At 34.5% G+C, this 25,228-nt stretch overlaps 1 protein-coding gene across 1 annotated transcript; it reads right to left on the minus strand.

Annotated features, from left to right (window-relative positions):
• Positions 1 to 2,138: 2,138 nt before the first annotated feature.
• On the minus strand, positions 2,139 to 16,078 carry LOC115444169 (SKI family transcriptional corepressor 2). The gene is made up of 9 exons (XM_030169840.1): positions 15,986 to 16,078; positions 15,542 to 15,767; positions 14,711 to 14,852; positions 14,134 to 14,388; positions 13,685 to 13,857; positions 13,261 to 13,384; positions 12,871 to 13,039; positions 3,394 to 3,550; positions 2,139 to 2,209 (listed from the first exon to the last, which is right to left on the minus strand). Exons 1-9 carry the CDS (start codon positions 16,076 to 16,078, stop codon positions 2,139 to 2,141), a joined length of 1,410 nt encoding a protein of 469 aa, XP_030025700.1.
• Between the last annotated feature and the right edge of the window lie 9,150 nt (positions 16,079 to 25,228).

Below are 25,228 nucleotides of genomic sequence, written 5' to 3' on the forward strand. Positions count from 1 at the left end.
TTATGTACCTATGTATATATTTTTAGGAAATTATAATTATAGAGGATGTCTCTTACAAACTAAAATATGTTGTAATAGGTATTATGTGAGTACTTTAGAATCATGCCTTCCACTTTCATTATTATGTAAAATATTATTTTTGTATAGATTACATCTATATTATAAAAAAAAATATTTGAATATAGATCTAATCCTGGAATAATCTAACACAATCTACTTTTTATCCTAGAAGCAAACATTGAGCAGTAGATCTAAAACCCTTGAAAGAAACGGTTAGTATAGGTACGGTTAGTAGTAGTAGTAAGATTATTATAATATGCCAGTGTCTGTTCTTCAGAACAATAAAAAGCAATCTCTTCGTACACGGAATTACGGTAGATGCATCGTAATCCTTGATTTATACATAAGGATACTGGTAAGTGCTACGCAGCTACAGGCTACAGCGAAAGAAAGTAAAGATTAGAAGTGGAACTAGGGTTGCCAACTTACTTTATAATAACGTATCCTACTTTATTTTTGATAGATATACTTTATACTTTTGTATAAAAATAAAGAGTGCGAAAATACTTTATTTCAAATATTTACTACGATATGTAAAACAAATCATTTAGAGTGAATATTATGTATTATATTTATACCTCATAATTGGATAAGTACTGAACTAATTATCGATACTATTAGGTAAAATAGATCGTACATAAAAATATTAAAACGTAACAAAAAAATCTTAGCGCGTGCTAAAAGCACACAAAAATATGTGTTTAGTACAATAAAAACATAAATTTGAAAAATACTTTTTTTTTCTTTCAAATACTTTTTTTCCTATTTAAACAATTTCATACTTTCTTTTTGACGAAAAAAGTTGGCAACACTAGCTGGTATAGTTAGCCGTTCGTCCGGATACCGGATATTCAGAATATCTATGAGGCAAGATGACCAAATAGTGATGAACTTAAATGGAGAATATCAAAATTAATATAATGTTATCGGTAAATAAATTAAACAAAATTTTACAGTTTTTTAAATTTATTTGTGCAGCTATATTATAGTGACTACATTTTAATGCATTATAATTACAATAGACGCACTATGATATGTATTGAAGATCAGTTATTGAATGCCGAAACGTTCCAATTCAGGACTCATAGAATTTCATTACATAGTTTTCTAAATTTTCGTTACTCAATTTATTACAATTAGAGAAGACTTATACTAATAATACTAATTATCATAAATAATAATATTTACAATTTAAATTAGAATTTTTTTACAAGATCTTTAATAAACTATATATTATTCGAATAGATATAATATAGACAGAAATAAAGCCCAAATACAGATTATTTTAAAATAGAATGATTGACTTCAGATAATGTAACTTTTATTACTATTGACTGATGATATTTATATTTTTTTCCAAATATGCTTATTCTGTCACACTTAGTGATACATAAAAAATATAATCAAAATTATTAATCTGTAAAGCGCAAAGTTAGAGGTACCTATTAGCATTATACTATGGATTTTTAGTTTTGCAGGATTTACATTTATTCAAATACCACTGAGTAGATTTCTATATAAAACTGTTTATATAAGAATACTGAACTAATTCAAATGAATAGGAAACAATTCTAAAGTGGAACCTTTTTGTATAAACAGCCTCTAAGTATAACAATAATAATTATGATTAAACAATCGTCTAACATCTCGAAGATGCCACTCTATCACAGACCTAAATCGACTATTGCTTTCTTTATTTATAAAAGCTAAATGAAACTTAAATTCATAATATAATATTATACTAACCTTGAAAACCAATATTTAAATAAACTTTTTATAAAATAATCGTATTATTGCATGAACACAATTCAAAGATACTAAATTACGTTATTATGTACATTTTCATATTTAGCGCCCTCTAGTGCTTTTTACAACTAGTTTTCAATATACTGCAAAATAGTGCCATCTAGTGGTTATTGACGGTAAACATCAATTTTAAAATATAAACTTGAATCTAACAGCTGTTAAATTCAAAACGTAAATAAAATAAAAAAAACATTTAAAAAACTATACGTATGTTACGAATCATAATAGTTTATGATTTCTTAACCATGGCAGTAATTTGGATTTATATTCAGCTAATGAGGCGCCGGTGCTGGCGGGGGCAGCAATGGCAAAGGTGCGACGCATGCTGCGCAGCTGTCAACCTCTGTAAAAATATAAAAACGATTTAAATAATTATCAAATAAAACAAAAACAATATTTCAATAATAATATATTAAAATATCAAACACATTTAAGTTCAGTTGCCATTTAAAATAAAGCAATAGATGGCGCCACATGTCCAACAAAGTAAATTTTCTCCGCATGTAATTCAAGTTGATATGGAGAATGAGACAACTATGAATTGTAGGTAAAATCGAAAGCACATGTGCCTTCCCCACTCCCCCCCTCCCGCTTTAACAATAACATAGAGCAGAGCGTAATTGAGCGTACGGAATATTAGGAATGGAATTGATGAATTCATTCGAGTTTTAGAACCTCTAGAGGGGGGGGGGGGGGGAGCAGCGACGCCCTTATCGTAAACCAATGTAAATTAACTGTTTTAAGACAGAAGGATGTCAAAATATCCCTCGCCTTGAGGTTATAAGGTACCAACTTACATTTCACGCTGTCGAGTTTTGTATAAACCTAACTGATTTTAAAATGGAATCCCCGAGTATAGATTTCCAAGAAAGTCCCGTTAAGTACGATGTTAATTACTCGATATTGATCCCTGTAACTAGGTAACGCTATAATCCCGCGCTAATTACCATCTTGGAAACCCACGTACTGGCAGTTACTTACCCCAATAGAACCTCTTTATGTTTCAGTAAACTTTAATCGAAAATAAAAAGACAGATCACTTTTAAAGTAGATATTATTTGTAGTACCCCTAACTTTGGGTAAAAATTAAGTACTTATACATCTAATTTTCACACACGTCAGGACCTCATACCTACTAAAACATGATTTACAAATATTTTATAAAATGTGCAATAACGATCATATTGATCTTCTAATGGAAGGCATTGGATACAATTTTATTGGAATTATAATTGGTAAGGCTTTTGTTAAGTAGGTTAAGTTAGGTTTTAAATTAACTGCAGTTATAATAAATATTTATTTGATATATCAAACCACATATAAAAAAGCGATGTAAAAGTAGTAGCACTGTGTACTAAAGTAGTAAGTATTGCACACTGGTACCTATCCCGGTAGAATGTATTGGAACATTTTTTATATTTAAAAATCACCTATATGTATGTACTTACATTCCGCCATAAAGAATTTCTATTTGTAATAACAAAAAAAATAAACTAACTTGCTATATTATCTATTATATTCCCTCACCACGATCATGCATGTAGTGCCGTGCCGGCCTGAGGTCCGGGAGGCGCCAGGGCTCCACGCGCGCCTCGTCTTCTCGCTCCACCTTGGGCACCAGCGCTGTCCAACAGGAGTCGTCGGGCCGAGGAGTCGGCGCACTCCGACAGGGCCATGTGCAACTCTGGAACATTCCGGAGTTTTACCGTCGGGAACTTAGTAACAATATAATATTTTTCCTTTATCACCGGAATTTTTAATTACTGTTTCTTATTTTTCATAGAACGGTTAATTGTACGAATATTACATAATTTAGGTATAATTTCAATGTAGAGTTTTGGATAGACTGAGCGGGTACGAAAATTATATGAGTATCATCTCAATTACTTATTTAAGAATATGAGAAATATGCTGGTCGCCTTCTGTAGTGGCTGTTTATAGAGAATTCCGACGAGGAGATCTTGAATTCGATTGGCGAATCGCCTAATACGTTGTATAGATTTGAAACTATTTGTAGAGAATCGAATCCCTGGTAAGTTGAAATTATTCAGTCGTAAAAAATAAGCCATTCTGCAAACTGCGTCTACCAAGTAAACAATGTTAAATACCTGTATGTCGGTATAGTTATATAATGCGCGGTATGACCAACGCTTTAAGGGTTCGAAATTTGAATTCCGGGTCGATTAGTGATATTGGATTTTTCGAGTCTGGTATTTGGGTTAGATATGGAGATAGGCTCTGCCATCACATCGTGAAACGGAATACACATAATGAAAACTGGGGAAATATCTACACTGGTTACTTCTCTATCTACCCATCCGGAGAATAAAGGCGTGAGTGTGTATTAAATACCACAGGCAATTTAAATGTTATTAATTCAAGTTTTACCACTGATTCTATAGTAAAGTTAAACATTCGTGATAACCAACTATGTTTATTACGATTAGCGTCACGAGAGCGAGTTATCAGATCAGTCACGTCATATGCGCTGCAATTACTTAAATATAACCACTGTCTCCTCACGCTGATGCAATAATTTAGCTTTGCATTGATTTTCAATAAAAAAGAATGTGGCTGAATAGTTCGGATTCCTTAGGTTTTTTTTTCTTAAAAAAGTAATCTTGCTAGAGGCTAACTTTCCCTGTAGCTTGGTGAAAATGATATGAAATAATGTATACGGACTTTTAATGTATAGGCACAGAATAGCGCCATAAAGGTGAACAAATCAATATTATATTATATATTTCCTACGGGTACCTAGTTTAAAAAACAAAATATTGAGGAAATTACGCACAAAGTTAGCAATTATTCTTGTTCTTTCTGAACACTTACTTACCCACAATAACCACTGACAAAATTCTAGAAACGACCTTCATTGAAAACCTAGCTTGAAGTCTGTCACTTGACCCGCTCTAGTACCTTTTAGACCCTAAAGCTATTGCGACTGCGCAATTACTATGAAAAAAATCTACAACTAAATTTAACTCTATGATACCGGTAAGATCCTTGATTCATTCGATCCTTGATTAGTCAAACAATATTAGTATTGCTTTTTGATCCAAAACGGACGTGACTTAACTTTGGTAATAACTAATATTCCTCAAAATGTTGATAGGTTCTCATTATTACGTGATAAAGTGGGAATTAAAGTCAGAGTACATGCACTAGTTGAGAATTTAAGAAACTCATCGCACATTTTCATTTACTTTTCAATGAAATCATTTAAATTCCTTATAAAACAAGTGCTTTTAATAAATTCTGATAATACATAACGACATTTCCCGGCGTGTGGTCACCCGCGCTCATAAACAATTCATGTTGGTTCCGTATAATTATTTACGTAAAGCCAACGCTTCGGCGGAATACAATGGCGTAATTGTCATTTTGTTTTAAATAATAAATAGCTTTGAGTACCACTAACACAGTTTAAGCGATCGCGTGCAAATGTTTTGGTTTTTAAAACATATCACTGTTTTATTCAAATACGATTTGTTAGGTGATGGCTACCTATCAAGAACCCATGACAGTAAGGAAGCTTAACTTTACACGTTATCTTACCTTACTCTTACTGTATATTATTATATGAATGAATACCTCCTAGCCGAATTTCGACCACGGCGGCCAATCTCAACGGACTTCAGCCAGGTACGCAGGATATATTATAGTGCACTCTCTGTTCCTTCACTCTCATATTTCGGTGAGACGGCAATCCGACATGACCGGAGAGAGATCAGGCGCAGGACCAACGGCTTTACGTGCTTTCCGAGGCACGGGGGAATCACACCGCCAACTTCCTGACTCCGAGCTGTAACTGAGTAATTTTTAAGATGGAAAACCCAGTCACAATTATTTTGGCCCGATCCGGGATTCGAACCCAGGACCTCAGCGCGGCAGTCGTACTTGTACCGTGTACAGTTAAAACCACGCTACCGAGGCAGTCATTGTTATATACAGTAAGACTAAGATATGAATGAGAGTGCTTATGAAAACATTTGTACATGTCCTTGAATATTTGTTAGAAGTAAACGGAGAAGCCGTTGAACAAATTTGGATTAAGTTTCGCACTCAGGTATGCCATAAATATCTTGTATTAAAATTTAAATTACCTCTTCTTCCGGTAATTTTTACCTGTAGGAATTATGCAATAAATGACGCTAGCCTCATAGAGATAGTGGTATAAATTACAAGTCATTTAGGGACTTTTGTAGTGGGGAAGGCTTTCTATCTAGGTGAAGCCGCAAGCTACACCGAAGTAGTTTACAATAAAGGAATCATTAAAGTGTCAAGTTTACTATCGAGAGGGTGCGATTGAGTGAGGGAGAAGAATAATCTAGGAATATTTAAAGCTGAATTATAATTGTATGTAAACTACGTCGAGTTGGCATATCGAGGCACTCAATAAGATTTAAGAGTAGGAAATTCAAAATTAACAACGGCTTCATTTTTTTTCTTTTTTATCTTATATTTTTTTATGCGTATTGTGTACTATAAATGTTTATTACTATTACTAAGTATGTAGTACTTTTTAATGCTGTATTTTATTTTATTTTACTTTTACTTTCAAAAATTTAAAGGCTGTCCCATCTTTGTTTAGGTATTGCACATACTGTCCGTCGTCCACCTGGCTTCTATTGTGTCGAATGTAGTCTCATTGTGTGAGTTGCGACCGGTGTCATATGGAACGTGGACTCAATGCAAGCCGAAAACTCAATACGACCTACTTTCTATATTTTTATTTTTTTATGGTCCAATTCATGTTGTAGGTTGCCAGTTTGAAAAAATCGTTCTGCTCGGTTTACAAAATCGGAATCAGCGGAATTTATAAAAATGTTGCTTTTGTAACACCGTTATCTATTATTTTTATAAATAAACATATTTTTAACACATTTTTTCTACTGTGAACATAACAAAAAAAATCTAAGGACCTCACTTACTAAATACTTCATTATTTATAGAAAATGTTGTATGATTACATATAAAAGTCATTAAGAAATTCGATTACATTGACCTGCCATATCTTCATATCAATCTTGGAACAATAAAACGAATTACATTCCTTAAACACACAACAATACGGCGACATTTGTTTTATTAAAACAAAATCCATTAATGACCGTAACATGTTATTTATTATTCATTCAATCGTTCGTTCAAATCGTTCCGTGTAATAAAATTATTGTTTATGGATATAATGAGAATATTATGTCCATAATTCTTGGGAAAAAAGTCGGTTTCTATATTTTTATAGCATAGACCAGAAAACGAGAAATTAATGGCAAGCGGGATATGTAACTTGAACGGATCTTCAATTCTCGTGGATATTTTCAGTTTTAGAAGAAATGAGGATACTTTGCAGGCCTCAAAGAAAATGAATAGAGTATAGCATAGAGCAAACATTTTCCCATTATTTTTCATTAGTATTCGAATTATTATTTTTTTCACACAGACTACGCCGAGCATTAATTAATCTATTCTTTGTGGTCGAAAACTGTTGCCTACTGCTGCAATTAAAAGTTACCATAGCTGTTCTTGAATATCCGCCATTTTTAATAAACAAGCCCAAACGCTGTTTTCGATCTATTTCAAAAGTGGACCAATCAGAATTAAGATTTTTTTTTGTCATGCTTACAAATAAGTTCTTTCGATTGGTTCATTCTCGGAATCGGATTGGGATAGATTATTAACAACGGGTGTAAGTAAGAAAATTTTTACTTACAGTACTCTATAAAAAATGTTTTTTCTTACTGTTTGTTTGCTTACCCCAATATCTAGTTAACACATTTGGAACATGTTGCCTCGTGGCCCATAACTTTACTTATAAATGCCGCCGTGACATTTACATTTTTTTATTTACTCCGTTTGGGGGATGACATTTCGGTCGGCCATTTTTATCGGTGCCAGCGTGTGCGGAACATTAATTTTGTTATTCAGAATCGTAGGCGCAAATTAAATGCCCCCTCTTTTGTTAGCTTTATTATTTTTCCAAATGATCTTTGTATTTCAGCCAGAGTTACATTTAATTATTTTGCGCGTAGGGATGGACTTAATTGTAAGTGTAGCCAGGCTTATCATTTGTTACTAACCCAAATAAAAATCTATAAGTTTATTATGTCATTCTCGAATATATTAAAGTAAGTATATTTTTCGTATCAACGCCTGCAACGGTTTAAAGATTAAAGGTTTATTATTAATTAAATATGTATAAATGAGAACATTTATTTCATCCAAAGCATAGAAATATATTTAAAACAAAAATTTATTATTTTAGTATTTTAATGTCTAACATTCGCGTAAATATAAGAAATCATTAAAAAAAATTAAAATTTAATTAAAGACAAATAATCCGACATTAGCTAAATTGAAACAAAACTAATAATAAATTTGTGTTGTAGTGTGAAGCATGTAATTAATTGGAGTCCCTGAGGTCCCGGAGGAGCCGCCGCCGGCAAACATCTGCATTGTAATCGGATGATTATTGTTTATGCACATTCTATTAGCTCACATCTCTCATGTGCTTGTGAATTAATTTGATCTTATTTGTGTTTATTTGCTGCAATCATTTAACTAGCTAACGATATTTTATCTATTTACTTGCAATCATTAAATAAATTTGAATTGCTTCGTCGAATTTGAAGTAGACTATTGGTTCATTGTTAATGGCTTATTTAATATATAAAACGATAATTAAAATATATTCAATTGATGGTATGGTTACAAAAACAACAAAACTTAGATCATGATTAATTTCAATAGCTTTTTCATACCCGCAACTTATACGTTTTTGATAACACAAAAATCCGCGTTGACAGGCATGTTGCACTTATATTACCTTAAATAAAACTAGAAAATAACATGTTTATCCATCACGTCGACAAACATAATTGCGCTTATGATAAGTCAAGGTGAGAATATTTAATCATTACTTAAATAAAGTTGCTTATACAAAGTCAAAACTTAACGTCATCCATAAGTACTTATATCACCAAACTACACCATCACTCCCTAGCTACAAGCCACGAACTTCTAGCTACATCCCCAAAAGCGAACTTTTAACCAAAAAACTTTTTAGCTACATCAAGACGTATTGCCGTAATCTGGTCTAAGACGAAATAAACACATTTGCGCGCGCCAATCGGTAAGCGGGCCACGTAGCTAATAGATACTTGGCTGGGATTGCTGGGACGTTCCCATTGTGGCACTTGATGCGTTTTATAAATCACTCGGCGAGCACGTATTCCTATGCTGGTACACGCTTTGGTAATGTATTGTTAAAAATAAGTTGCAAAGCAGACGTATCTTTATGTTTGGGTGTGTTATTTGCTTGTACGAGTATGTAGTAACTTTTGTTGGTAAAAGTTCAGTGTGTAGAATGGCTTTAGTGTTTCTAGAGATACAACACACACAAACATCCATGTTTTATCTTTATAAATAATATTATTAGTGTAAGCTACATTTTAATACAGTGCATTTCTCACAATTTATAACCTTATTCTTCATTACTGTCACTTAGGTATCTAAAATTAATATTGTGTAGTCAATAGAAGGTAGTTTGTTTTCAACGGCTATTTTACCAATGTCATTATCTTTACTCAATATAATCTATACATATTATAAAACAAAGTCCCCTTTTTTGTTTGTCTGTATGTTATCGCTTTTCTCAAAATTTACTGAACGGATTTTTATAAAATTTGATATGGAGACAGTTTAAGAGAAAGCTTATAAGTTATCCTTTATATCCCGGGAAGATAAATAGCGGGATCTTTATCTCAGAAAACCCATACACGCGGGCGAAGCCTTGAGCAAAGGCTAGTATAATTACAATATAAAAAGGCAAATGAACAGCAAAACATAAGTTAAAACGTAAATGAAATACTCGTATAAACAATACAGAAGACACCGGATCCATCGTTTTAATTTAATAAATAATCGAGTTGTTGAACAGCTTATGATCGAGTGTTGAGTGTTTGTACACGCCCTTGTGGGGGTGACGTAGGGGTGCCACTGCGTTGAATATATTTTTATTTTATAATTGGGCATATTGTGTTTCGTAGTTTTAAGATGGTCAAAATATGAATTTAGAGTCTCAAAGTATAATATTGATATAAATGTCGTAAAGCAGATATTTATATTTACAACATTAACATTGAGGCCTTCAATAAAAAACACTTCCTAAAAGTATAATCTTTAAATTTAATCCAATTTTATATCTGTTTTTAATTAACAAATGAACTTATGATTGATTAGCGCCGCCGCCTCAAAGACTGTATTTACGTCCACTAATCTAAATATGGTAACATTGAAATATTTTTTTGAACCCCAACCCTATTGTTACACTGCGTTGTACACGGCAACGCTTTAGACAATCAATTCAATATGCGGAGAGCCGACGGCAACGGTAATCCGATTGCACTCCCTGATCAGCCTGGCGATCACATTTTAATCTAGGCTCCGATCGGCCTAAACCTAATGTGATTGCGAAATTGGAGCCCGGTTTGCCTGAGGACACTTCGTCAGGTAAGTAATTAGATTAATAATCTGGGCAGTTTAGAACGTCAAAGTAACAAAAAGGTTATGAATTATATTGCTTGTTTTTGTTTGAGCGGTCTTTTGTACAGTACTGTTTTTTTTTATTTAGAGTTTTGAATGCATTTTTTAGAAATGTGAATGTATATTCTTGTTTGAATTTCCGGATAATTTGTATTAAAATTAAAATTGTTTATTACAAATCAGACTTACTTAAAAGCTTAAAATATACAAAAATAAATACAATTTCAGGAAATTATTATAACAAACATTTTATACACGTTGAAGTTCTGGTTTTTAGAATTATTCGTTTTCTAAGGCTCTAACCCTATTCTGGGAATGTTCATTATTGAATACTCGTGCACTATTATACGCTTAATCTCTAACAAGGACTCCTAAGCACAGAAATTACGAAGGCCAAATAGAGATGTGGCTCACCTATAGTTTTACTCAGGTTTATATTTTAAATTTTTACCAATATGGCCAATTGATGGAGTAACGGTTGACTGGTACTGCGGTATTAATATCTATAATTTATGATTTATTTACTAGGGGCTTTGTTAAAATAAATTCTTTGATTTTATTATTTATTTAGCAGAGAGATAGCATAAAACTTGCAAAAGTAATTCGGAATGAATTATTCCAGAAGATTCTTAATTATTTCTATTCAAAGGTTGACTGTTTTTGGTAACAAAGATAAATTTTAAACCTGACATTATCCAATAATAATTATTGATAAGCACATTAAAATGAACAAATATCAGCCCTGTCTTCCATTGCTAGGCACGGGTCTCCTCTACTACTGAGAGGGATTAGGCCTTAGTCCACCACGCTGGCCTAGTGCAGAATGGCAGACTTCACATTGATCTTACCTAAATGAAAACTAAAAGTCATATACATTATACCTCAAAAACTTTATCAACGTCCTTATAGTATAATTCTGTATGGAAGCATCTCTAGTGGTTCCTTTGAAGGTATTAAGGGCGGCTCCGAAGGCGCGTTAATTACTTGCCTTCACAGCGCTTGTTAGAGGCTCAAACGCCTCTTTTATTTACATCCCGCGCCTTTCAATCATGGTAAATAACTACTTACATCTAACGACAGCATTATGTAATCCTAATAATTATTGTGTAATTTAATTTCCAGTCAAAATGGAGTCATTGCGTATAACTTATTCAACAGTTTCTAATTTCTGAGGATTTTGTCTTTTTTTAGATGTATTAGAACGCTTCGTAACTTTAGTTATCACAAAACAATCTGGAGGTGTTTTATCTGTGGGACGTGACTCGTATAAAAAAATGCCCACTTCTTCCTGACAAAAAATAGATTTGTTTTGGAGAAACAAAAATAAAGGAACATACTAATTACAGCAAGTTGGCGGCTTGCTCAATATTCAAAACGAAAAAACCCACAGGTAGATACAAAAATCTTTTGCACGCGCACTAAAACGTAATCCCCAATTAATTGGTCCGCGCCGGGCCGAGCCGATCGGTACTAAATTAAACATTTTCTCTTATTTAAAACCGAAATGAAGTCCATTTGAATTCGCCCCGCCAGTAATTACACAGTTTACGACGTGACAAAGCGTTGGTGGCGGCCATTTTGATAAAATGGCGCGCCACCCGCGGGACGACGGCGGACACCGTTCGAACTTAAATTGGCTAATGTTTGAAACTGTATAAAATTAATCAATGCATTAATTATATCACTTTGTTTAATTTTGCAGCTTCTGAACGGCACAACATTTATTTAATCGCGAATAGTGGTGTTTCACGTTCAATATAGACGATAATTTTAAAGAGATTTAAAACGTGTTCCATTTAGAAAAATGCGGAAAAAACTAATCATGCCGATTACAGAAGTACACCGTGATTGGAAAAATTTTCCTTTTCTAACTTTTTAAATTGGATCCAAACGATGGCTCCGTTTGCTCGAGAGCTCAGAAAATACGAAGTTGAGTGGATAACTCGATTCACTCAATACTTGGGTATTAAATTGCATCTTTGAAACGTTTATGCGAGTTTATAAAAGGCTTTCAAGTCATTTCGTTTTCAATGCTGATACAATTCAAGCGGACTTCTTTTAAATGTTGTACAATGTTTGTTCGTATTGGTAAACAATTTGTGTTCATCGTTTAAGTACTTTTAAGTGCTTCGCGTAGTAGTAGGAGATAAAGCATGCAGTAATTGGAAGATAATATAATCAACCCGATTGGATTTGACTCCCTTAGATTTTCCTATGTTTTGTGATTTGTTTAGACATCTAGATCGATAGAATTAACTCTATTTTAAACTGTTCGTTGTCAGTCAGACTATTAGTGTTAAGAATTTTAGACTGTTAGTCTGACAAAAGATGTAGATGCTAAGGTGTAGTCCAAAAAAGACCTGTTATAAGCTCTCAATCTCGTTTTACCAATTACTAACTCCATATACTAGTATACAATTAGATCAATCCTGAATATTTTTATCATAAAACACTTACCACACCTCTAGGCTGGTCTTCCTCCGTGGTCTCAATGTCGACACTTTCATCGCTGTCGCGGTCGCTCTTGGTAGAGCGTGCAGGCGACGAGCGGGGCGGCGAGCGGATTGGCGAGCGGAGCGGAGAGCGGGCGGGCGACCGGCTCCGACGAGGAGAAGGAATTGGCGATCTACTATGACGTTATTAAACTATATTTGCAAAATAGTCTTAAGCGGTGTAGAGTTTAGATAGAATGTCGACTGATGAGAGGTTACCCCTTTTGTAGAATAAAGCTAAGATACTAAGATGTATGAAGCTAAACAAATATATTTATGAAATAGTCATTTACTTATTATCTTATTAAGAATCCTATAAGTGTACTTAAGGCTTGAGGTAATGTTTAGTTCTCACCTGTTTGGCGATCGTGGCGGGGACATGGGTGATAGTTGTGGGGAATCCAGTCGATGTCCCCGGACGGGTCGGAAGGCTCGCGGCTCCTCTATTGAGCCTACGCTGCCTAGCGCTGTTAGAGCACCTAGAGAAAATATAATACTAATCAATATTCCGTATTCCGGACTCAAAATCGGTTACGTATATTGAAATGTAAGTTATTAAGATACTTATTTAAAATTGAAATACTGTACCCAAAAATAGTTACTCATGAAACATTCTTGCGAAAATTTGGGTTCTGCCACTGAGGATGTGGAGATTATAATTGTATTCATTATACTTTTCTTTATAAATGTTTTTAATAAACAAAGCAAAAATGCTTTTATTCCAATAAATATCATATATGAAAAAAAAAAAGAATTTTGGTTTACTGATGTCTAAATACCTGGCGCCCACAATGTCGGCTTCAACCAAGGTATAGCGTACGGCAGCGGCAGTCGAGCGCCCCACACGTAGTCAGCCAGTCTGGGGACGGGCGCGTGCGCACTCGGAGGACTGACAGCGGGCCTTTTCGCCTCAGTCGCGCCTTCCGGCTCCGGCCTGCGAAGCGGCATTCTTCTGAGGCATAATTTTAGGCTGAACTTTATAATAAGACGTTATAGGAAGATATAAAAGACTGAATATATGTATAAAAAATACGACGAGTCATTCGGCCATTCATAAAAAAAAAACTCTTTGAAAATATGATATAACTGAAAAAGTTAAACTATTGAGTAAATTAATTTTCAGTTTCTGTCTAAGAAAGAAATATTTTTAAAGTTTTTAAGTTAAAAATACCGTATCAAAACTAAATCAGAAATAGAGCAACCCAACATACACCTATCCCGTTCTCACCTAGCAGCCGAGAGCATTCGCTTTCTCGTTCCCCCGTTGAACATGGCTTTGACATCTTCCCACGCATGAACCACTTCATCAGGCGGGCTGCCGCTCAACTTCATATGCCGTCTCCAAGAGTTGAAATTGGCAGCATCAGGCTGCACGTACTTGTCTCCGGGGCCGACGCGGTGCGAGTGGAAGATGAACTTGTTTGGAGAGAAGAAGAGGCCGCAGTACGCGCATTTTATGCATTTCGCTCGAGACGAGTTGTACCTAGTGATAGAAATATGTCTGATTATGATGCACAAAAGTATCTGCCAGTTAATTTACTTTCAATATCTGTTGTAGAGTCCGTATAACTTAATCAAACAGCTTCGCCTACTCATTATTCATAACGGTCGATCCTGACAGATAGATATCAACTCATTGGTAATAACCGCATCTAAATCACTCTCCGAAATAATATTTTATACAAGTCACCTCTAATCATAATATAAAAACCGTGAAAAAATCCGTAAAATCGCGTCAACATAAGAAATCATTATGCAAATCACCTGTGTCTTCATTCGTGAATAACTGGATAAGTATTACTTGCCTAGCAGGTAAGAAGGCCCCGCGACAGCCCCACGCACACTCATGATGTACCGCAAAGGCGAAATCATCGGGCAGACGCGGCGGCGCGTTGTCACCGAGGAACGACTTGCAAAGCCTTTCCGCTTCCCGCCTCGTGATCATACCTGTCATTGAAATGATGAATAAGGAAACATTATCAGAAATCGTTACATAAAAAAAATATTTGAATCACTGGGTAAAACGTTATATCCTTAGTACCTTTTCTTGATTCTGTGGCGGCATTCCTCAAGCTGGCTCTTTTAATGTCATTACCAAAACCAAAATTTTTCAATTTTGTAATTAAGGGTAAACCAGTAACTGTGTCTATTGTCAGGCTTAAACCAGCTTACGTGATGCGCGAGTCGAACTCTCCAGCACTCGAAAGTTACACGAAGTGGTCTCCGTGTCCAGTTCCCGGATCACTGTCGACCGTAGTTACGGCCTGGCCGGAGGGAATATGTGACAGTTCATCGCCACTATTCCACTTTTATGTACTTTCGGTGTTTTACAACTGATATTAATTAAAAACCAGCTTTCCAAGCTCCAATCCGTAAAAGGACATTTGAAATATTACATAAACAAAACCCAAGGTTCGATTTCGTACATGGTTTGTCCCTATCACAATGTGTGACGTTATCTCATTGATTGCTTGCTTTTCAACAGGTTTTTCTATATTCACTGCCGAGTACTATACGTAATTTTATGACTAAAGTGACCAAACTCCAAAAAGACTATTTGTAGAGAAAGTAGGTTTATAACAAAGACATATTGAGATAGGTCACTATAGTTTTAAGTGTATGTACACTTGACTCACCGCATCGTCTAGAAGATACTGGCATCGCTCCAGCTCTCCTCAGTATCTCGAGCTGTACTGGAGTACATTGTACGCACGTGATGCCCAGAGCTACTCGCCGGTTGTGAATCTCGTTGTACGAGAACTGTTTGAGTAGCGTGTTCGATATTTGCGCGAGGCACAGACGCTCTACGCCTTCGATGACCAGGGACACGATGGGAACGCCATACAATAGAACGGTGCCAACCTATGACATTTGATTTAATTAGTAAGAGTTATGTAAGTGAATCTGAATATAAGTCGTCAACAGTGTCTAAAAATACCGACAGTAGCAGAATATTAACAAGGTTTTATATTAAGAGATTGTCATGGCGTTTCTAAGCAGTAGGTACTGAGTACAGCTCTTTACACTGACTATTATTATGGTGGGAGCTAATTAATATCTAATTTCACCCTTAAACTTACTTGGTTAGGTTTACTATTTAACTGTAGGGCCTTGTGTTCGGTTCTTGGTTTGATGGTCTCTCGCGGTGAGATCGCCAGGTTCGTTGCCTCCATTCTACAACAAAACAAAGCACTACGAATAAATACTGGAATACTACAATATTATTATAAAGAAAAAAAAAGATCGTTGGAAGCTTGCATTAGCCTGGGGTCCTGTTCTACATTTTATTAAATCGGAATCCAAAAGACCGGTTGCCAAATTTCAAAACACGAAGCTCATTCTGCATAGATCGGACCTTCAATAACTAAAAAAATAAAATTATACATATTTTTAAAATATATGGCGGATATTGTAAGTGTGACTTTTTGGTCGACCAACACCTTAGTCTTCCCGTGGCTATGAAGTGGCTGTGAAGCCATGAAACGTAGGGAGGAACTTATTAAAAAACCGCCATAAAATCCAACAATCATTTTTTTTTAAATGTCTATCATTTTCTTAAACACAAGAAATCATTATATTATTATCAATTTCTAAGTTATTAATTATCAGCAAACATGATCAATGGTATAAAAAAGTCATAAAATTACGGTTGTTTTAGAATGTTTTTGCGAGATTTCTACGTATAAACGGCAAAACAAGGTCATTGGTCGTATGCATGGTATAAAACGTTGAATAACAGTCTATATACGCATAAAGGCATAAATATCTAAGCGACAAATACACTGAAAATGAGTATTGTGTAAATTTGTTATTGGAAGACTTTCTGCGTCATTTAATCTAGGTTATATTTCTAGATTTTTTTTGTAATATTTTACTCCATTTTTATAAAATAAATAGATTAATTATTACGAATTTTATTACTCAAAAGTTTATTGATTGTCGCTTAGATTTGACTGCCATTTAAGCGACAATATAATAATTTCATTCACAGCTATAAAGACTAATTTCATCCCATTAACAGAAATACAGCAGTCAAACTACATTAACTTTTGCCGGGCAATAAAATAGCAATGCGATAGAATCGTTCGGGAAATTGTAGCAAAAATGATCGTTTTGTATACAAATGGGTGTTTGCGTGTGAATCCAGTGTATCGAATATCAATTGGGTATATTGTGGGGTGCGCTGAACAATGCGCTACCCTTGCGAGGGACGTAACAGGTTCGAATCTTGGTAAAAAAATTAGGGTAAAAGTTATTTTAAGTATTTGTTTCTGCATGTTTTTTTTTAACATACGCATTTATTTTTATATATTATAACATAATTGTGATTTTTTCAAACTCTCCTCTTGTAGTTTGTAGTTCAGTGTGATTTTTCATATTTAACAAATTATAAAAAGTAACAGAAATAATATTATTAGCGCACCTCCCATATTTATTTTCATACTGTTCCCATTAAATAACCTATAAGACAACACAAGAGAAAAACAAAAAAACTTAGACATTAAAAACAATTAAATTAAACATCACCCTATTCGTATCCAATCGTTTTAATGTAACAAAAACATGTCAACACTGTTAAATGATAAATGAGCACTTTAAACTGCCAACCCTAATGTCAAAAATCAACACAGGGCTGTCCCGCCGAGCCGCGGTGAAGCGTCCGCCCGGTCATTATGGGGTGTGATTAGTCAATTTGTGTCACCCCTGGGGTTGCCTATGATTAAATCAGATTAAGATTCAGTTTTTAATAATCAAGTTTTATTAGAATCTATCTTTATACTGGTACTGCAAACTTTTTATGTAAGTAACACACGCTTTGATACCGATGGGGAAGTCAAAGGTCCAACCAGTGCACCAAGTGTTTGGCAAATGTGTTCCGTTCCATGATGTGATAGACTCGTCTATCGTGATATAGGGCACAAATTCTAGTCTCCGAGCTGATACTAATCAGAAAATTCTAGTATCACTTTGTCCAACCTGTTACCCGGCACCTCAGAGCGGTGATCATACTAGCTATACAACTATGCCACCGAGCAGCCAAGTAAGTAGGCAAGTAAGTAAACGGCATCCCGAATATATTAGCAAACAATGACATGGTACCTACAAATGGTCGGTAAAATTATTAGTTGTGGTAGACCTGTCTTTATTGCATACCGGACAGCTGACCCTGCGCAAATTCTCTATGGTTTAGTAATGGAGGATTTTAGACTATTTCACTGCACTCATGATACTAGCTTAACACAATACATTACATGACATATACTAAGAACAAACACTACACTAACTATATCGTCGGTTGTAATGCTAATTGACTTAAGCGACATTTTTTCGCGACACTCAGTTTCATACATATTATATAAAATCAGCACATTTTTATGTTTATTTAAACAAATTAAAATTTTTCGAAAAAACAATGACGCTTAAGTCAATTAGCCGTTCAACCGACGATATGTACCTAATATGCTTTCATAATTTCAATTGTCAATTAGCATTTCAATTTTCAACCATCGATATGTACCTAATATGCTTTCATAATTTCAATTATATATGTTTTTTTGTCTCGCTTTAACATAACAAATCTACAGATTTCACCCCTAGCGCACCCCTCTCTGTATCGCGCCCACTGAAATAATTGATTAAACGATCCGACATTGCATATGTTAGTTTAGTGGGGCATTATGCGAAACTGCGGTCATTTTGAGATATAATTATTTCGTATAATGGCTAATGTGATATTGTGCTGTTTGTTTTTCTCTTTTTTTATTGCATTGAATGACGAGACGAGCTATTCGCCTGATGGTAAGCGATACGACCATCCGTAAACAGTAGAAACACCATCTAACACATTGAATTACAAAGTATTGTTTGGTATTCCACTGCGCTCGCCATCCTGAGACATGAGATGTTAAGTCTCATTATGACCAGTAGTTAAGTTTTTTTTAATATAAATGCCGTTTTGTCGGCTTTACACTACGTCTGTTTATAAGTGGCAACACCGAGAAACTTTTTTTTTTATCTATGTAAGATATGGTGCCTTCACGAGGTCTTATAAGTAATAAGAACAATAGCTCCCAAATATGGTGTTAACCAAGCCTCACGTTCTTTTCGAGAGGTTTCGCCTCTCGACGCGATGGTGCAGCTGCCAGAAATATATCGCCCAATGTTTTGTATGATGTCTAAATAGAGATTCACTACTAATGAATATTAATCTTTATTTATTAAATTTAAGATATAAAATAGCGGCACTAAAAATGTTAATACCTCTACTAGCTTTTGCTTGCAGCTCTTTCGCGTGAAAAAGTTTTTCTGGGATAAATATTTTACTATAAAAAGTAGCCTATGGCGTCCAACAGACATGTAGCTTCCTATTAGTGAAAAATCAAAATCGGTTTAGTAATTCCTAAGATTCGCGCGATCGAGCAAACTCTTCACTGTTATGTCTAGTACAGATTATTTTCAGTTTGCAAACTTACATCGTCGATGTACAATCCAAAATTTCACAGCCCAACTGACAATGATGCAACAAATTATAATTAATCCTTCCTACCGGCCATATGGTGGAGTCGGGGAGAGCGCGTCATCCCTCGGGATAGCACATGTGCGCCACTTGTATCGGAACCAATCGCTTTCACGAAGAATCTGCGCTTCGACACGGTTGTCGACGATGTTTTCATTGGCTTTAAAATAATATTGGTGTTTGTTTAGATTTTTTTTATTGACTTATGTGGGTAATTTTTGGTCACAAATTGGCAAAATTGCCAAGTTCGAATTGTAGTTAAACTTTACTTTTTAACCGACTTTAAAAAAAGGAGGAGGTTATCAATTCGGCGTGAATGTTTTTTTTTCAGTTCTACGAATCGTAATTATAACTAGTCAACTTAGTTTTATTAGACACCGACTCCAAAATTTGTAACCAGTATATAAGGAATGTTAAATTATTTTCTGGTTTTTAGCGGTTTTTGAAGGCGGTATTTTTGAATTTCCAATACGTAAAGTGTGGTAGTTTGAGAAATATATTTTTTACTGAAGCCTGATATTATTGCTAGCCTTTATTCCTGCTTAAGTTAAATGATAAAATCTAATAACACTTAGGTATTTATTTATTTTTTATTTCTGTAAGACAAAAAAAAATTGGGACAATTTTGCCGCCCCCTAAAATCTACCGCCTTAGTCTCCAGCCTACTCAGCCTGCTGGTAAATCCACCACTGACCTAGTTAAAGGACTACTAACAATTATTGTAAGTTACCAATCAATATTAAACTCTAACAACCTTACAATAGATTTCGGTCATATTGTACCCATAAATGGACCAGTTGCAATCGTATTCATTCTATACAACTGACAAAGCAACCGCAACCGGTGTTGACGGCATGTTGTGCATTTTACCGGATAATCCGTAACTAAAGGGACACTTGAGTCGAGTGGGGACGGTGTGGTGACCATGATTTAAAACATTATTGATACATTAACGCGATATTTTTTGTACTATCGACGAAATTTTGTAGGTTATGTTTTAGTTAGTTACGTGTATCTACGTTTATTTTAAAATTAAACGTGCAATTACGAAATGTATTTAAAATTTATATACAATTATTGACATTTTGAAAGATTGAGATGCATAAAGATTTATTACAGAGAACAAAGTTTTGAGTGGTTCAGTAAAAAATGTAGTCAGTTATAGCATGTGAACTAGAAGTTGTGTTTCTTTTCATGACACTTGACAATAATTATATCTTTTGAATGTAATAAAAATACACTTTGAAACACCTCATTGTATAATCTTAATAATTTAATACCAGGAAAGAACTTTCACATGAACGAAGCCGCGACCAAAACGTCTGTAAACTACAAAAAAGAAGATAACTTTGACTTTTTGGGATAACCATCACCTCAGTCCGCCCCGTGATCACGAAAGCTGCAAACTCTTCGAAACGTCGGGAAAAACTTATAAAAACCTCAATAAAAAGTCCGTAAAATAGTTTTATTTTAATACAAAAAAGATATTAAAAATCCCACTCCATAATTTTGACTGGTGACCCGACATAAATCCGATCGTTTCTTACAAGTGCTCCGCCGAGATAACTCGGCACGGGCATTATTATTTAATCTTTATGAAGATGCAGCAGTTGGGTCGTTTTTACGCTCCAATGTCTGTTAACTAGTTTAGGGTGAGTATAGGACTGAGGGCGTGATTAATTGAGATTTAAAAAATAGGGTACTCCGATACTCCAGTGACCAGCTAACAAATGATATATTATACTAACTAATTTTGTAGTTCATTTTTAAGACTGGTCAAATTCTGGACCCAGAGTTTCCAAAACTATTGCTATATAATCAGTATTAGTTTGTTCTTCTTCTTCTTTAAGCGTTAAAAAGTGGTTAAGAATTGCTTAAATAGCTGTCAAAAAAATCACCGTTTTCCTAGTAGAAACCTTACTAAGAGGCAACATGGCGGGTTTTTACTTACAGCTGATCGATTCAATTTGTGTTTTAACTAAGCATATCTTTGCGTTTTTTATTAAGTTAGACTGTATGATTTCTTAAACTGTCAAAAGTAACTAGGAAACCTTCCTCTAATAACCGAGAATTAAAAAAGGCGGGTAAAATAGTCGGACTTCTATCTTTATCGATAGAGAGGGCTCATGTTAATAATATAATAAAATCCAAACACGAGTAACATTATAAATTTTTTATGAATACCGTACAATGGCGTCGAGCCGTGCCTTAAACAAACGTTCAGCTCAACCCGCCGTCTACAAAATTAATTCGCGACGGCCTGTGTTATTTACTTTGCTACTTTGTTCGCTTAATTGGAGTCGACGGGCGAAGACATGGAGTTAATTCGTCGATTAATATTTAATCGGCGGCACCCTCGCCCCTCGGCATTCTGGTTTTAAGTTTTATAAGCGAAAGATGAGTGTTTTAATTTGAATTTTATTTGTGTTCTTTTTTTGAAAATGGCTGGAATTTTATTGTCTATTGTTGTGATGAACGTATCGTTTTTGAAGTATAAAGCAACTAAACGCAGATGTTTTAAGAATGTATATAAGTACGACTTTATTTTCATATTTAGTGGTATGGATGAAAGAAGGAAATTCGATGAAAAAATTGTTCAAAATTTCTCCTCTACTAGGTGACTAATAATTTACGCAAGGGTATGCTGATGGATTTGTGTCCGTCTAGATAGGGACCACCATGCAAGGTGTAAAACCCGCCATAGGAGACACGTAGGTCTATATCTATCTATCCAGTTCAAACAGGCCGGTATAATTGTACCAAGCGAGGAATAATCACCTCTCGTCAATCAACATTCTATTGGGCCCCACTTCACTTACCATCAGGTATAGAGAGGTCACTTTCCCATGCACATATAAAAAAAAACAAAATCCCGTCGGAAACGGCCAGTAACCTAACCGTGTATATATTCTATACATAGATAGATAAGCTCTGAGGTACAATACCGTCACAACTGACGACTGCGCTCTCCGAAACAATTGAATACTTAACCACGCCCGTTAAACGACAATCTGCAGTTAAATTATTTAAAATATACGATGTTTTAAAGGTCTGTTTCGGCATTTAGCTATGAGCTAGAGGCAATGACTACTTATTTAATGATAGTCTTTAGTTTTTTATGATATAAGTAGATTTGGAGGTATGGGAAGTCAATGTTAAAATCAAATATGTTTTTTTTATTAAAATCTTTATTTAAATTAAAAAGTGGATGGTGTACAATAAAGCTATAAAATAAAATAAATAAATAAATATAGAAAAGTTAGAGGAATACATAAAATATAATACATCACTAGTTTTTAATTATCAAAAATAGCGTTATCAGCTGCCGTTACTGAACATATATTTGAGCAAAAAAAAGACAAAATTCGATGTCATAAATCATCCTTAAAAGGTAGTTTCCCTCAAAAGGTTGGTTTTGGTTATTACAACAATTCTGCCAATTTTTAATTTCAAACGCAGAAGACACATATGCTATATGCGTATAAAGAAAATGTTCGCCCGGGTGAGTGTAAACATATATGTATACAAATGGAATAATAATGAAAAAAAATCTTGAATAGGAATTATTTCGATGTAAATCGCAACTCGCAGTTACTATGCCTTTCATTAACTAACATGTCAAAGAATGAAAGTAGTCCTGGCATGTTCTTTATTGAATACTAGCTTTTGCTCGCGGCTTCGCCCGCGTGAAGGTGTTTTCCAGGATAAAATTCCACTGTTTGATAAAAGTCTTGCTACATATTTTCCCGGTACTTATAGGTTCAAACTAATTTTATCCCCAATCTATAATTTCAGTTCAATCAGTCGAAAATCTAAGAACATTTATACAAACTTTCATCCCCTATTTTATCCCCTTAAGGGTAGAATTTATCAAAATCCTTTCTTAGGGGATGCCTACGTCATAGTAGCTTTATGCATGTAAAGTCTTAGCCCGATCCGTCCAATGGTTTGGGCTGTTCCTTGATATATCACTGTCAGTCACCTTTGAGTTATATATTATATTAACAACTGAAGTTAGCTAAAATTGAGTTTCTCGAAGCCGGCCACTATTTATGTACTATGTATTTTGAGACTATGCAATTTTGTCGCGTTCGCGATTCACTTTCACTTTTGTTGAGTTTCAGAACGCGATATTAGATCCTCCAACGCGCACGCGAATTTGAACTTTATGCAGCGGTAATAAATTACAAATTGACTCTCCATTTTATTTAGAAAACGTTTGTATGGGAAATAGAAAAATGCTGTTTTGAGGATTTTCCCGGCAATTATTCGAATTTTTCTCACCTTTTAAACCTTCCCTAGACCTCCACGAATAATTCAAGACCAAGATAAGATAAATCCGTTCTCGAGTTTTAGCGAGACTAACGAACAGCAATTCATTTTTATATATATAGATATAAAACGTTTCATTATTTTTTATTTATTAAATACAGTTTTAATCGTATAATAATTGTTATTTATATTGTGATTTCTTATGCTTACGCAATGTGAGACATCAATATAACTAGTTTGCAGATTTTACCGCGGTTTTATATATTACTAGCTGACCCGACAGCAGTTGTCCCGTCTTAACTATGAATTTGCAGCGCTTATTCTGTAAATCGCTGAAATTAACTTTTCTTAAATTTTCTAACGTTCCGCTCAACTTCCTTAATTTTTTCTTTCATAAGATCCTTCTCCTGACAATAACAAACACAACAAAAAAAAAAAAAATCGTGAAATCGGTTCAGCCGTTCACGCGTGATGGGATGTGACCAAGGGACATAGGGATAACTTTCTCCCGGAGTGTTCGAAAACTTTGCAGCCTTCATGGTCACAGGGCGGAATGAGATGTTGGTTGTTCGAAAAGGTCAACGTTACAATTTTTATATTTTACAATTATACATTTTTTTTTTTAAATTAGCTGATCAGGGTCCGATCTACGCAGAATGAACTCACAGCGTCTTGAAGTCTGGTAGCCGATCTTTTGGGTTCCGATTTAATTAAATGACAGGATACCAGGCTTGTGCAAGCTTATAATCCTGTTTGCATTTTGCAAGGGCATTTGCAAAGATTTAAGATTCATTAAAACTAACGACTATACCTTTCCAAGAAATATTACAACTTAAATTGAATTTATCTTATAAGTTATAAGATTTAATACTAACTTATTGCATTTAAAAGTATAAACATTGGCTTCTAAATTTGAATAAGAATTAATTTGTATCCCAATAAGTGTGTCAAAAGTAAATATTTATTATTACTCTCAAATTTATACACGATTGACTAACAAGATACAAGCTTAGTATCGCTAGAGAGTTCAAACCTAAAACAGTATCCACGTCCCATGACGCATTTTAGCAAAACAATCAGGTATTCCACATCGTCCATTACCATTAAAAGTATTGAGTCTTTAAAATAATTGTGTCACTATCTTCAAAATTGAGAGTAAAGAAAACAAAAATATTTATCTAAATCATTGATAAAAATTATTTCTTAGTAATCAGTCTCTTGTTTTATCGAAATATCTTACACATTTACAAGAGAAAATAAAACGAAAATGCAAAACCATATTTCATTATCAAGTTTTATTACTAAAAGTTAAACAAATTCCAACGGAATAAACATGTAAATTGTGACGAGCACAATAATCGAATCAGCCGCGCCTCGGAATCACATCTGTCGACTTGATTTGATGGAAATTACAACACTTGGAGCGGATTGACGACTTTTATTAGCCCATTACGAAGAAATAGCTCTCGATCGCAGTATTGCTTAAGATATAGCATTACTTTCTTCTCTCGTATTTTACGTGGTTTACGCGTTC

This window comes from Manduca sexta, chromosome 8, assembly GCF_014839805.1.
Source record: "Manduca sexta isolate Smith_Timp_Sample1 chromosome 8, JHU_Msex_v1.0, whole genome shotgun sequence".
NCBI lineage: Eukaryota > Metazoa > Arthropoda > Insecta > Lepidoptera > Sphingidae > Manduca > Manduca sexta.

Excerpts from the sequence above, each read along its gene's own strand:
- LOC115444169 (XM_030169840.1), bottom strand. The coding sequence starts at position 16,078 with ATGGAGGCAACGAACCTGGCGATCTCACCGCGAGAGACCATCAAACCA. Across the intron at positions 15,768-15,985 it reads TAAATAGTAAACCTAACCAA|GTTGGCACCGTTCTATTGTA; the intron begins GTAAGTTTAAGG and ends CAAATGTCATAG. Across the intron at positions 13,040-13,260 it reads CCGCCACGATCGCCAAACAG|ATCGCCAATTCCTTCTCCTC; the intron begins GTGAGAACTAAA and ends ACGTCATAGTAG.